Source organism: Pteropus alecto, unplaced genomic scaffold (assembly GCF_000325575.1).
Source record: "Pteropus alecto unplaced genomic scaffold, ASM32557v1 scaffold94, whole genome shotgun sequence".
Classification (NCBI taxonomy): Eukaryota; Metazoa; Chordata; class Mammalia; order Chiroptera; family Pteropodidae; genus Pteropus; species Pteropus alecto.
Window position 1 is genome coordinate 8153857 of NW_006437736.1, and position 14425 is coordinate 8168281.

General features: G+C 42.2%; 1 protein-coding gene across 10 annotated transcripts in view; it reads right to left on the minus strand.

Moving 5' to 3' along the window:
* ANO4 (anoctamin 4) overlaps positions 1–14215 on the minus strand; it is a 332447-nt gene extending 318232 nt beyond the window's left edge. For 3 of the 10 annotated variants that reach the window (XR_003047093.1, XM_025048727.1, XM_025048728.1), the window contains exons 1-2: positions 13614–14214; positions 1974–2057 (exon numbers count right to left, since the gene is read on the minus strand). Coding sequence is in view for 9 of the 10 variants with exons in the window: in XM_025048727.1 (XP_024904495.1) it covers positions 1974–2057; positions 13614–13734 (205 nt within the window). In the remaining variant the exon portion in view is untranslated. Of the gene's footprint in view, positions 1–1973; positions 2058–13613 lie in introns of all 10 variants that reach the window. The other 7 variants (XM_025048733.1, XM_025048732.1, XM_025048735.1 and 4 more) reach the window with 4 other exon arrangements.
* Between the last annotated feature and the right edge of the window lie 210 nt (positions 14216–14425).

Sequence of the window (14425 nt, forward strand, 5' to 3'; positions counted from 1 at the left end):
AGTTCAGACTCCCCGTCACCCTAACTCAAAAGCTCAAGGCACACTTATCTTTTCCCATATCCAGTCAATGACTAGCCCTGGCAGCTCTGCCACGCCTCCCCCTCCAGACCCGCCTTTTATCCACCTCCCAAGTTCATTACCGTCTCACGTCAAGACCGCAGCTCTTCTCCCACGTGAAATGCATTCTGTTCCCCACTAGAATAACCTTCTTTCATTGACATGTTCATCTTGTCACTCTCCTACGCTGAACTCCAAATGACTTCCCGGGGATTAACATATGTCTTTAGCAATGACATTTTATGTATTATTTGCAAACCAGGGTCCATGAGCGCCCCACGAGAATTTTTAAATTTTTTTTTTTACTTTCCATTTTAAAGTTAATTTAATCACCTAAAATTAATAGGTGCATACTGTGAACCAAGTTCCGCCAGTTAATTTTAGTGCCTGGGTTTGATTGGGTGTTTCCATCGAGTTGGCCCCAACTGGTACACTTAATGAGAAAAAGAGAGAGAGAAATATGTCGAGGTACATGCACGTCAAATGAGGATCTAATCACCTCACCTGAGTGAGTATTAGCAGAGATTTCACAGTGGGGTAGACAGGGAAAGGTGGTAGCAAAGCAGAGTTACCATCCCATCGATTCCCAGTAGTAAAGCTGTCTGGACCTACATCTCTGCAGCCAGTGCCACAGTGCGTTACCGGCAGTGACTGCATTCTAGCAAAATAACAACATCCACCATATTAAATTAATGTGGTAAATTTGTTTTGTTTTTGCTTGACAGTGTTTTAAATTTTATATGTAAATGTGATTTTTTATGGCTATTTGGAATATAGGAACATATTTAGTTTTATGTTTGAACATACTTTACTATCCTTAGAATAAAAATAATTTCAATTCATCATAGAGGGTCATAATTATTCTTTTTGTAGAGGTCCATAATACTGGTGTTTAAGAAACCATGATACAGTGTTTAAGAGCAAGAGCTGCTGTGTCAAGCAGACCTGGATTGAAATTTCTGGCTGGGTGGCAAAGAGCAAGTTCCTCATCTGACAAATGGAGAAATAAGAGTACCTTCCTCAGAGTTAATTAAGTAAAACAACGTATGTCAAGGGTCAAAAGCACCTGGCAAATAAGAAGAACGAATAGATAGTAGCTGCAATTATCATTTTTTTTTCTTCTAAGTCAGTAGCTGAGATTCTAGAATCAAGGACATTTTGAAAGGAAGTGGGAGAGGAAGGATTCAGTAAACAGAAAAGTTATCAGGGTCACTCTTTCTTTTTTGACCAAAATAAAACATGCTTAAGGTTGCATAGAAAAGCAGCTGGGAGAGAGTGTTGGGTGAGCACAGAGTGTCTTACTGTCCCTTGGCGGGGAACCCTCAATGAGGAGGGGAGCGATGGAAAACCTCATGCCCCAAGCTGCAGACTTCGAGTTTCTGAGAAGTCAGGGGACAGAGTGGCTGGTACACACAGGAGTCCTCAAAGCGTAGGTAGCATTCATTAACACTGATTTGTTGTTATTGTCCACGTACATCCATACGCCTCACGCTTCTCATGAACTGTATGCCTACATCTCATACAGACTTATGAGAAATAACATACGTTTCCTATTTACAGTGATGACATAAAATTTATTTTTAAATTAGATGAACAAAAATCTTTAAAAGTCATTTTTAACATTAAGTACATAATCACACAGGTTATACACAAATGAAAGAGTTAAAACAAATGATGAAAAGTTGGGCAAACCTGGATTTTTTAAATCTCTCTGGACCCCACTGCCTCTGTTCATTTCTATGCAAAAGCAACAAGGCGCCCACAAGAGGGCGCTCCAGCAGGTGCCGTCCACAAGCAATTGCTCTGATTCTGAAAATAAAATGCTCATACGACTGCATTTTCTACTCACTCCTTCCTTGGCCCACCCACCCCAAGCAATAACAATGTTTATAAAACAAAACGACACAATTGCTCACCTATGGTGATCTGGCTGACACAACTGTAGTAGCTGCCTGTCGTGGCGGTGGAAAGGTTATAACTCCCGCTACTCGCGTCTTTGTCTGTTAAGAAAATAAGAGAAGGTCAGTTGTATTCTGAGTGACACCGTGACCACAATGTAACTAACTGTATGACTGCTGGTAAATAAACCAGCTCTGTGTCTGGGCAGTCTCACACTCATTCATCCACACGTAGGAAGTGCTAGGTGCCAGGCAGTCTGAACATTTCAACAAACAATCCAGACGGCCCACACAGACCATTTTGGTTCAAAGTCACTGTTATTATAATGGGGGAGTGGGGTGAAGAGTGCTGGGGGAGGGTAGCGGGCACAGGTGAGAGGACACCTGATCAAGACTAGAGGGTATCAGGTAAGGCTTCCTGGAGGAAGTGACATCTAAGGAGAAAGATCCAGGCAGAGAGCTATCAACATAGACAACCCTGTGAGTTATCAGCTGAATAGTGTAAGAAAAGGAGATGTGGGCCACGGCCAGACTATAAACCACATTAAGAAGTTTGGATTTTGCCTAGAGAGCAGGATCCCATTTTCATTTCAAAAAGATCACTTCTGGCAGCATGGAGAACAGTGGACAGGAGGGGACATGAGAGGCAGAAAGACTCCTCTACGAGGCAGCTGCAATAATCCTGATGAGAGGCGACGGTGGCCAAACCATGGGAGAAGTGGCAGCGGAGACAGAGATTAAAGTGGATGTGATTCCCTTCAAGGCTAAAAGTACAACACACCACATAGAGTTCCTCACTATGGTGGACAGGAAATATTCTAGACAGAAGAGGCAAAAGAACACAAACCTCACATTTACATAGCATCTTAGCATTCTCACCCCCATCACGTCATGTACAAGGTAAAACAGGGCAGGCATCGCCCCACGTCTCTGATGGGAAGGCTGAGACTCGGGGTGGCTCAGGGTCGCACTATAGCATGTGACAGAACAGAGCTCAAATCGAGATGGGAACTGCTTCAAATTTGTTTATGAAACATGGCAGGTCATAAATAACTAATTTTAACCCTTTTCCCGTTTAGAAAATAAAAAAGTGCATCTCGCGTAAGAATGCTATATTTTCTAGGATTTGACGTTTTCAGTGATCGAACTACTAAAAACAGACTGCTATAAATAGAATGACATCATTTGTTTCCAAAGACTATCGACATACTAGAGCGATGCAAAAATAATAATAAAAGCGAGATATTTCATGGCAAATTTTGGGAGTAAGGTCAGGACTATAATTTGCGAGTTATCTTGGGACAAAAGGGAAAAGGATATCAAAATGAATACACACTGTGTAACATAGAACACTACAGGTTAGAGACCAAGAGTCATTATAGTAATGTTTGCAAAACTGAGCCTGAAGGAAATACCTGAATACTTTGTTATGCGATACTAGGAAAACTCTGAAACCATGATCTATAATGGTGAAAGTTATAAGTCTGAGGGGAAAAAATAATTATTAAGAACTCGCCAAATGCATTCAAAAGAAAAGGGTTTCTGGAGACATAGCAAGAGTCAGATTTTAACGAGAACAATGTGGATTAGCAGAGAAGATGGCTTTGTAGGTGAGTGTCCTTAGGAAGAACTGCAAGCACGTAGACAGAGAAGGAAGGAAATGGGAGTCATCTGCAGGGGTGTCTGTATGTGCCTGGGTTTGAAGGCAGCTGGAAAGTATTGACAAAAGCAGGTAGTGAGCCAGAGGGCAGAGAAACAGTGGTGGCCCTTAGGGGCCACATCAAGGCCACTGCAGGTCCACAAACTGGGAGGTACAATGCAAAAATATATATATATATTTTAAAACTATTTTAATGTGGGAAAAATGATTTTAGCAAGTGGATGTGGCCAACTCCGCTAAGAAACATCCCCAGACCATCTCTACTCTCTAGGGTGCCTCCTGAGTAACAGGCACAGCCCCGACAGAGATGAGCGGGAGAGACTGTACAGGCAAATCTCTCGGAGACATTGTGGGTTCCATTCCAGACCCAACAATTAAGTGACTGTCACAATGAAGCAAGTCATGCATATTTTTTTGGTTTCCCAGTATATATGAAAGTTATGTTTACAGTATACTGCAGCCTACTGAGTGCGCAATAGCATTATGGCTAAAAAACAATGTACATACCTTAAATGAAAAATACTTTATTGCTAAAAAAATGCTAACCATCCTCTGAGCCTGCTGGAAAAATGGTGCAGTTAAGACTTGCTCCACAGAGGGTTGCCACAAACCTTCAATTTATAAAAGCCAGCCGAAATGATGTAAAGCAAAGAAGCAATTACCATGAATTTAAAAGCAAAAATCCTCTTCAGATTTCTAATGTAGGTCTTTCACAGAAGTCAAGTCATGTAATATAAACTTTCAAAAAGCGGGGCATATCTGTACTGGCTGACATGTATCCTAACCTAAACCATTTGTCAACGGCAGACCCAGGTGGTAATTTTGTAATTTTCAGAACTTAGCATCATACTTGGCATAAGACAAATCCTCAATACATGTTTGTTCATTGGTAGGAAAAAGGAATGCATGAAAATAAAGAATAAACCAATGACGATTTCCCCTTCCTATTCGTTATAACTTCACTAGGGGTCACTGTGATCAGAGAGAAAGGGCATTCAGCTGGGAGTCAGCTGACTTAGGTTTGAAGCCCAGTTTTTGCTGAATATAAATGCTGAACTTGATAGAGCTTTTGCCTTCCTTTAGTCTTCTTTTTTCCACCCTTCCGCAGTTCGAACTGCCTTCTTCCCCACCAAATGAAAATGGTGACGATAATGCTTTTCTCACTTTTGGGTAGTGAGAAGAATGGGGTATGGTTAATAAAAGTTATCATAGCTAACAAAAAGCATAGTTAGCAAATAATTCAGTATATATTTGTGGAATCAGCTGAAATCAATAAAATCCAGACCTAAAACATATTGAACTATTTTAACTAAAGTTGTCATTCCTAATTCTTTTTAAACTCTTCACTCATGATCTGTCCTTAAAGAATTTTGGGAGGGAGATTTTTCCAGGGACAAGGTCAATGGCATTAAAGGTGGAGATAGAAGAGGGAGGAGGGAAGGGATAGATGGGGAGAGAAAGAGAGAAGAGTGACAGAGTCGCAAGCACAGAAATGCCTATGAATGGGAAGAAATGGAGGAAAACACACTGAAAAATTAGCAATCAACAAAGAAGCAGAATGCTTAAATTAGGAATGAAAGCCTGTGAATAAATATGAATGGTGAAACTATTGAAATATAAATCATACATGAATGGTAAAACTAGGGTGTAATCTTGGTGGTGCTATTTCAAAAAGACTCAAAGAGCAAAAGTACAAAGACCTGTGGCAGTTACGATGCAAGGTGACACTGCATAAAGAAGGTATTTCTCCATATAGGAATTTTTTTTAAGTGCTAGATTTTATGAGAAGGCTGGAATATCCATTTAATCCTTTAGGAACCAAATGGAGTTAAATTTTTTTAAAACAGGTAACCAGTGGAAAAGCTTGAGACTAGGAATGAGACTAAGAAACTTTGTAAATTCTGGAGTCAGTATCTAGATTAGATACCTGGTTCCAATCCTTGGGCACATTTTTTTCATCTCTATGTCACTTTGTTTCTTCATATGTACCATGGGAATAATAAAGGCACATACCTTATAAGACAACACATAGAAAGTGCTCAATTAATGCTAGCTATTATTTTTATACTTAAAAAGACCTAAGATATCTATAAAATGGAATACCATACAGCAAAAAACATGAAGTCACACTATAGAAAATATTATGGATGGATCTCACGATCATAATGTTGACTGAAAGAAGCATCACAAAATAATACATAATTATTTATGAAAATTTCACAAAACTCAATTATATTGTTTATGGATGTATATGTAGATGGTAAAAAAGGTAAAGAAAAGTAACAATAATTAGCCCAAAAGTCAGCATGGTGGTTCCTTTTATAGGTAAAGAAGGCATTCTGAATTGCGTAAGGGTACAGGGAGTAGGCAGTCGGTTCTGCAAGGCTGGGAATGTTTCATTGACAGAGGTGGTGGTCACATGGGGTATAGTTATTTGTTAAATTACATCTATTTGTTAAATTATAAATTTCTCTTACCCATCTGTCTATATGTAAATTCTAGTTCACAATAATTTTTTTCAAGAAACAAAGAGAGGCAGAAATCATGGCAGGACAAACCAGGAATGAAAATTCTGAAAAAATAATTAAGAAAATGAGATGGCAGTAGAATTACACAACACTAGTTACTGAGCACTTGCTCTTTACCAAGCCCTACGCTAAACATTACTTTGTTTGCATCCATTATTTCATTTAAGAGTCAAAACAACTCACTTAAGGTCACTATGATTATCCCACTATAGAGATGAGGCTCACAGAATTAGGGAACTGGCTCAACATCACACTTCTGAGAAGTCACAAAGGTGGAATTAAAACGTGGTGTGCCTTACACGAGACAAATATTTGAGAAAGAGGCAAAGAGAGAAGGAGGACAAATTAATATCACAAGCTGGGTTAGGTGGATTCCTGTCATATTTGGTGCCACATCTCTGACAGTCATTTTATCTTAGGTGCTAAGCACTGAGATTTTATAGAGAACAAGACAGACATCATCTCATGTATTGTTTTCAGAGACCCCACTTAAAAGAAATGTGTGACAAAATTAACGTACTTTTTATCTCAAATTATTTTGGGTATACTCATAAAAAGTATGATCTTATAACAAAAAAAATCATCTCAACATTCAAACTATCTTAACCACAGCAAGAAAGCGAGTACCATTCCTGTATATGCCTTTCCACCGAATGCAGAATTCAAGTAAATATGTAGGCAAATCTAAACAAAAACTGTTAATATAAAGTGAGAATTATAATGTCTAATTTGGGAGATTAAAAAAATAGAACTAAAATACTAAATAATAATATTATACAAGCCAGGAGCTGGGTGTTCAAGTCAAAGGATTGTTCAGGGGAACGGCTGACCAATTAAGTTTAGTGTAATGAATAAATGTAGAATTTGTTGAGCAAGGTTTAAGTAGAAGAGAAATTATCAAAACAACAGAAATAGACTATTTCTGTTTGTGTTGGAGGAGGTGGGAGATAGTGGAGAAAAATGAGAGAAGGGATTTAACAAAAAAACTCAACTTGGAAAAATAATAAATGAGAATAAAGTACAGGAGAAAAACAAGACAGAGAAAATATGAAGTAAAACAGAATGAAGTTCAAATACATTAGTAATAACAATATATGTAAATGGTATAAATTTGCTGTTTAAAAGATTGTTGGAATGGATTTCTAAAAAATAATCAACTAAGTTCTGTTTATAAGAGAAACAGCTAAAACATAAGGACATAGACATGTTAAATGTAAAAAGATATAAAAAGATACCACAAGCAGATACTAACCAAAATATAGGTGAAGTAGCTTTGTTAATTTAGGATGAAAAATGCTTTAAGACAAAAAGCATTATTAAAAATAAAAAGGATCAATAAATAAAGATAAAAGGTTCAGGTTCAATTCTTCAGGAAAATAAGTACTAAGAATGGGCCTCAACTTCCTCCTTTATACTGTGATTGAAATTCATTCATTCAAAAAACATTGACTGCTTACCACATACAGAGGACATAAGCTGACTCCAGGGAGCAACTGGTACCTTAGGAGGTCTCTCTAAAGTGCTGATGAATCCATCAGAGTCTAGCAAGTGTGTCTCCACTCCCCAGAAATTTTCCTATAAAAGCAGATCTCTTTGATACTACAATAAGGACGATAAACACACCATGGTGCTATATACTACACTGCTATAGGACTTTGTAGGTTCACAAAATTTTGACATTTGCTTTCATGTGATTTTTGCAACAGCACAAGGAAGCAAGCAGGGCAGGTAGTACTAGCAGCCATAGCATCGTCCTCTGCATCGTCCACTGCATCTGAGCTAGACCTAAACTCCCAAAGGGCAAAGCCACCCTTTATTCATCTTATGACCACAGTTTCTGGCTCTGCCTAATGCATAGAAGGTACAATAAATGTTTACCACAGCCCCTAGGAAGCTTTCAAATACTGAATCAACATTCCTGCATTTTAAACACCATACCTGGTACTCATTATCTCAGCTTCCCTTTGATTCTACTCTAGCAGGCGTTAGGCACAGTGACAAAAGCCTTTTCAAGAACCCTAGAGAAATCCTTACCTTTTTTTTCTTTCCTACTTGCAACTACTCCATTCAATGTTGAAAATCCTGTATTCTATTTCCTTTTTTTTTTTTCCCAGAAGGCAAAGATCCGTGCCGTATTACTACAACGTAAGATTCATGAAAACATGCAGTTTTTGTTTTTACTTCCAGGACCCACGATGGTGCCTGACACATCGTAAGCACTCACAAAACAAGCTGGTTTGTTCTAGAAACTTCCTTGGCAGCTGTGGACTGTTTGTCTAGGACTACATTCCAATGGAAAAATCAACATGCCTATTAAAAAGAGCATGATGTTTTAAAGGGAAAAACTAAAATGTTTCTTCATAGGATCAAAATAAAAATTTAATTTTACCCTAGAAACTTTTAAAATGTGAAAGGCTGAAGGTAAAATAATCTGTACATGCTTTATTGCAGCTCATTAATGGAAAGGATCCTAATCCATGCTGACGATGAGTATCTAGGTTGCATAATAACAAACGTGCCAGGTGGTGGAGGGCAAAAATAAGCGACGTCATCGAATAGTTTCTTGGATTTATTTTGTAACTAAATGAGTTTTTAAAAACATGTGCTTGGAGTACTGCCCCCTACTGTCCTTCATTCTGTCCTTCAGTCAGTCGGAGAGCCATATCCATCACCTACTATGTGCCAGGCACTGTGCACACAGATAAAAGATATAGTCATTGCTTTGAAATTTTACAGCCCACAGAGGGGCACAAAATGAAGACTGTTAGGGAGAGGACTTATCCTGAGAGGTCCCAAGAGAGGAACTAAGTCATATGGGTAGGATCAACAAGGAGGGGTGAGGGAGCCTCGTAAAGGGGGAGGGAGGTGTGTTTCAGAACAAGGTCCAGACACCTGAGAAAACCTGGTGTAATCAGTCACGCTACATCACCTCCCCATGCAGGGGGTGCTGGGGGTGCTGGGGCTGAGGAGAGAAGGGCATTCAGCTCCCAGAGGGCTTTGCTTGCCAAACCAGAAAGGTTAAGCTTTGATGTGCAAGCAGAGAGGAGACCTTCAAGAGTTGTAAGCAGAGGTATAACAGGATCAGACTTGCAAGCGGGATCAGGAGGGGCCAGGACTAGAGGCAGGGAGACCAGCCGAGGAAGCTGAAACTGCATTCAGAGTGAAAACGATGGAGCATAAGAGCACTTGGCAGGGAGAGGGGAAGACAGAGGAGAAAGCCTTTGAGGAATACAAATCAACAGGATTTCATGATTGAGAGTACACTGGCTGGGAGACGCAGTTGACAGTAGCGGCTAATGCTTACTGAGTACTAGGTACCACTCACATGCACTGACAAGTACTACTGCATTTAAACCTCACAGTGACCCCATTTTACGGATAAGAAAACTGAGGCACAGGAGGTGAATTAGTTTGCCCAAAGTCACTGTTAGTGCATATTGGAAAGGGAGCATTCGAAGAGCACTGAATAGAGCACACTAGCCCCTGCCAATCTCTCCTGTCTTGGATGCCATGCTCTACCAATACTGGGCTAATAGCAGCTGCCTGTAAGCCCCCTGTCATGTCTTCCCCTCAACACTGTTCATGCTGGTGCCCTCCCTGGAATGCGCTCCTTTTCCTAGTCGACCTTTTAACACGTCTCCTCCAGGTAACTGTTCCTGGTCTATCCCTCACTCCTCCAGGCCCCTCCCCTACAACACTGCATTATAATTCTCAATTTAGAAATCTACCTCCCGAACCCTGCTGTCTGTGAGAGAAACAGTGAGATTGCATTTATTCCGGTACCCTGGGTCCAGGCTAGAGTCTGGAGCACAATTTGAGCTTAGTAGCTATACTTATTCTATAGGAAACAGGTATGAGAGGAACTGTTTTGGGCACATTGAGTTTGAGATGCTAGAGGGGCATACAGGTAGAAAAGTCTAGCACAGAGCTGGTTGTCTTAGGCTATCACCTCCTTGCCTCATTCCATTGCCATGTTACATGTAGTTAGGCTTAGCTCTAACGACAACTCTCTCCTATAATCCCTTCCAATCACAGGTCCTGAACTTCTGGTCATCCATTTTAGCCTTTCCTCAAGTCATGCCTTCTGCCTAAAATTACCCAAAGAGCCACCCACACATTCACTTATTTTCTTCCTCTTCCTAAGTACCCCCAGCCCCAGGCTCCACGGTCAAACTCTCTACACCTGCATTTGGGCTCTCCACTTGTTATGTGAGGCTAAGTTCTTCAACCTGTCTGTGCCTGAGTTTTTTCAAATAAATATGGGGCTAATACTGGACTAATTTCTTAAAGGTGGTTCTGAGATTTAAATGTGCTAATTCACATAAAGTGCCACTACTATCTATCGTTTGTATCCCAGCAGACTCCACACTTCTGTTTATAATGTTGAAAACTTTGTCCCCTCGATGCACAGGTTTCTCGCTAAGAGACTGACTGTACTTGGGGCCGTAGTCTCGAATTTGATAGATGTCTAATCAATGTCATCCACATAGTTGAGAGTACGATTATAAAGTCAAGGGCAAAACCCAGGCAACCACCAACATAAACAGGAGCCCACAAACAAGAAGCGATTTAAGAGAGAGGAGAAAAATAAAGGGAGATAGTTATACCAATACTGGCTCTAACTGCATTTCCTGTCTTCTTCTTGCACTCTGGGTCCTAGCCAGGCTAACCTTCCACCTGGCCTTGAACATGGCGCCTTCGTACCTGCCCCCCGGGGCCTTTGCACTTACTGTTCCCTTTGCCAAGAATGCTCTTTCCTACATAATAGAATGGCTCCGTCCTGTTCTTCATTTAGGTCTCTGCTCAAATATCTCTTCAGAGAGGCTTTCCCTTTCTGAAAAAGCCCCATGCTCTGTAAGCTCCTGGGGTGCCTTATTAAGCCTCCTCAGATCCAAAGCTAACAGCTTCATGCCAGGGTGGCAAGTCCAACCACAAGTCCTTTCCTGGGTCAGCCTGAGACATGGCCCTATATATTCTTCCGCATGGCCAAAAACGAATCAAGTCCCAGTCGTTTCTCTCTAAAAGAGACTTGTCACCCATCCTTGGTCTCATGCACATGGTTATATAATGAGCTAAAAGCGGTTATGAACCTAAACCATTTAAAGCACGAGAAAAATCGGTGGTAAGTACAAAAGGTTGAAGCATTAAAAATCCAGAATTTTAAAAACTACATCATCCACTGGACATATATTAGAGGGCACATTACAGTTATTAATTGCCCCAATCTCATTTCACATTTCTAGAATACATGAGTCTAGATGGCTGCCTGAAAGTAAATATTCCTATTAAAATAAAGAACAAGTTCCAATATAGGATCAAAAATGAATATTTGGATGAGAAGCTAATGAGATTTACTGGAAGCTGCTGCTGCTAATGAAATGCATACATAAGCCAAATTTCTCTCTCTTCTTGGGAACCTAAACACAGGATCATAACTGGTCATTCTTTTGGCAGACTCTGGGCTAAAGATAGAAGTCAGGCATTTATTAAATCAGGAAATTTTATAGTTGAATCCTACAAATTCCAGGCAAGAAACCGACATCACCCCCATCATGATATCTAAACTCAAATCCAACAGAATTGAAAGAGGACATTTTTTAATGTCCTTCAGAGAGATTACTTATGGAAGGTTCCAGAGATGCACCAATTTCTCATCAGATAATGATCTCAACAGCATCTAGCGAGTGAGGAATATATTCGGTGTGCTCAATTTTGTTTTTCCTCAACTTGTTCCCTGATGGCTCACTTATCTTGTCGTGTCTTGAGTCACAAGGCTACAGACCCGTGCACATTGTGGCTAAGTGTATTCACCACTTTAGGGATGAGGGATGGAAAAATGTGTCAAGAATATATTTAAAATAGCACAAATTCTAAATTATATGTTTATTTAAATCTGTTTCATTTCCCTTTAAGGTTCTGAAGAGAAACCTGTGTAATTCTTACTAAAATAATAATAATGATCTGCCACCTTTTCCTTTAATTACTGAAATATACTTTTCAAAAAGTTCCACTATTTCTGGCTTCATTTTATCTGAGTGCCCAATTAAACTTTGAGAGTTTCTAGAAATTTCTGGAACTGATTATCAAGTAAACCTGTTACTGACAGTATCCACAGGACAGTATGTGAAATCTAACATGATATAAAAACCAGAAGTTAGATCCCTCTGACAGGAAAAGGTGTAAAAATAGATTTTTACCAATGAATATGCCTAAAACACCATCAGAATTTTGAATTATCCCCAGCTGGGAACCCAGTACCCACAATGTTGTATGTTATATCTGCAGCAAGGGCAAGAACAACTTATAACCTAGCAGAAAACAAATAAGACCCCTAGGATGCAATTAGTAATCAGCTCATAATTTGTTAGCAGTTTCCAAGCGTCAACTGCAAACCCTCAGAGCCATCTGAGTGGTTATTTGAAACAGTTTAAATCCTGAGAGACCGACCTCTTTAACCTTGGGGAAATGAGCAGTGGACAACACTGGCGAGAGAAGGAAGCCACCTCCACGCAAAAGAGAAATTTCCCTCCCGCCAACTCCAGGCTTGGAGATGTCCCTGAAGAACATTTCCCAACAATCGCTCACTACCTTCCGTTTAAAACGCCGAAACTTGATGTTATCACAGCAACTGACTGCAAGCCAGGGGAAAGGAGAGAGGTCTACTTGAGTTTCTGCCTCTTATAACCCAGTCGAGGCAGCATCTCTGATAAAGGATTAAAGAGAATTGCTTTTACCATGCAAGCAGGAATATTGATAAAAAGCCTTGTTGGCTTCCCCAGCGCGCGGGCATTTCTAGCTGAATCTGAAATCTTCAAACTGTGATTTTGTTTTCCTTCAGTACTGTATATTGTATAATATACAATAAAAATTGCATATTTCTTTAACAAACTAAGGGAGAATGGCTTCCATTTCCATGGAAATTTTATCACCAAGCTGGGTTTTTTTGTTTTTTGTTTTTTGTATTAAGAACATATTTTGTTCATATTATTTAACCGCACAGCATCTGCCTTAAAAGACGTGCTCCTCTCCAATTTACAGATAGAGTAATGCAAGAACAAAAGTTTGACTTGCCCAAGGTCAGCCAGGGACGAGATAAGCGCTGACTGAACGCAGATCTCCGAACTCTGAGTCTCGTCCTTAAAAAGGACTTAACACCGGTATTCCTTCCCCTCCATGGTCTGAAGCGAACTGGATTTTTCTAGAGTTCAGAAGCTCCCAGATATCCTCTAAATTTCAGGTGTTTTCACTCCACCAACACTTTATGCAAACACCCCTTTGCCAGGTATCCAGGCAGCCTCCAGCTGCGCAGAGCATCGGCTCCCCAAGCCTAGGGCCGGCGCGCGCTGCAGCCGGCTCCCTCCCTTCCAGACCTTCCCGGAGCCAACCCCGAAGTTTTCCGGGGTGATCGGACGGGTCCCGAGCCCCACCCGCCATAGCCGCCCCCAGGAGCCCGCCACCGCCCGTCGTTACCGTATGCCGCCAGGGAGGCCATCCTGGCGGGCGTCCTGCCCAAGCTGGCCAGAGCGTCGGCGAGAGCTGCCGCCTGCGCGCGGCGCCCCTGGACGGCCGGTGCCGGGCCCCGAGATTGCATGCGCTTGTCTCCCGCGGCGCCCGGCCGCCCCGCTCCTGAGCATGCCCAGTTAGCCCGCCGCGGTCGCCCCGGACGCGTGCCAGCAGCGCGCAGGTGCCCCCCGGCCGGGTCTCCGCTGCAGCAGTGTGGGGAGTGTGGGCGCACACCGGCCGTGGCGCTCCGGGTGCCCGCGCTCCGGGTCCCCGCGGGGATTGAACCTGCAGCTGAGGACGCGGAGCCGGGAGAGAGGAGGGGCGAGGCGGGCGAGGGGAGGTGCCCGGCGGAGGCGCGCGGCGGAAGCGGCGCGGGCGTCGGGCAGGACCCCAGCTGGGTCCTCGCCAACGGGGTGCCCCTCGGGGTCCGGGCGGCAGGGGTGACGAGGGCAAACGTGGGATCCGGGAGTCTGGGGCGTGCAACAGCCTCCCCAGCCTCGAGCCTTCGGCTTCCCTGGTAGGGAGGTTCCCCTGGAGAGCACGCCTGGGGACGCAGGGGCGGGTCCGGACGCCTGTGACTCCGGCGCGATCCCCACCCTAGCGGACGGTCTCGGGAAGGGTTTGCCTCCGAGGCCAACGTCCAGGGAAGAGTGGCTACTCTGTCTTGCGGAGTTTTATTAATGAAGTCGTTAACCGCTAAGTACTGAGTTCTGACACCAACAGTTCAGACCATTCCAGCACATCATCCTGTCGTTCGTGCGTGTCTCCCCACGAGGGGG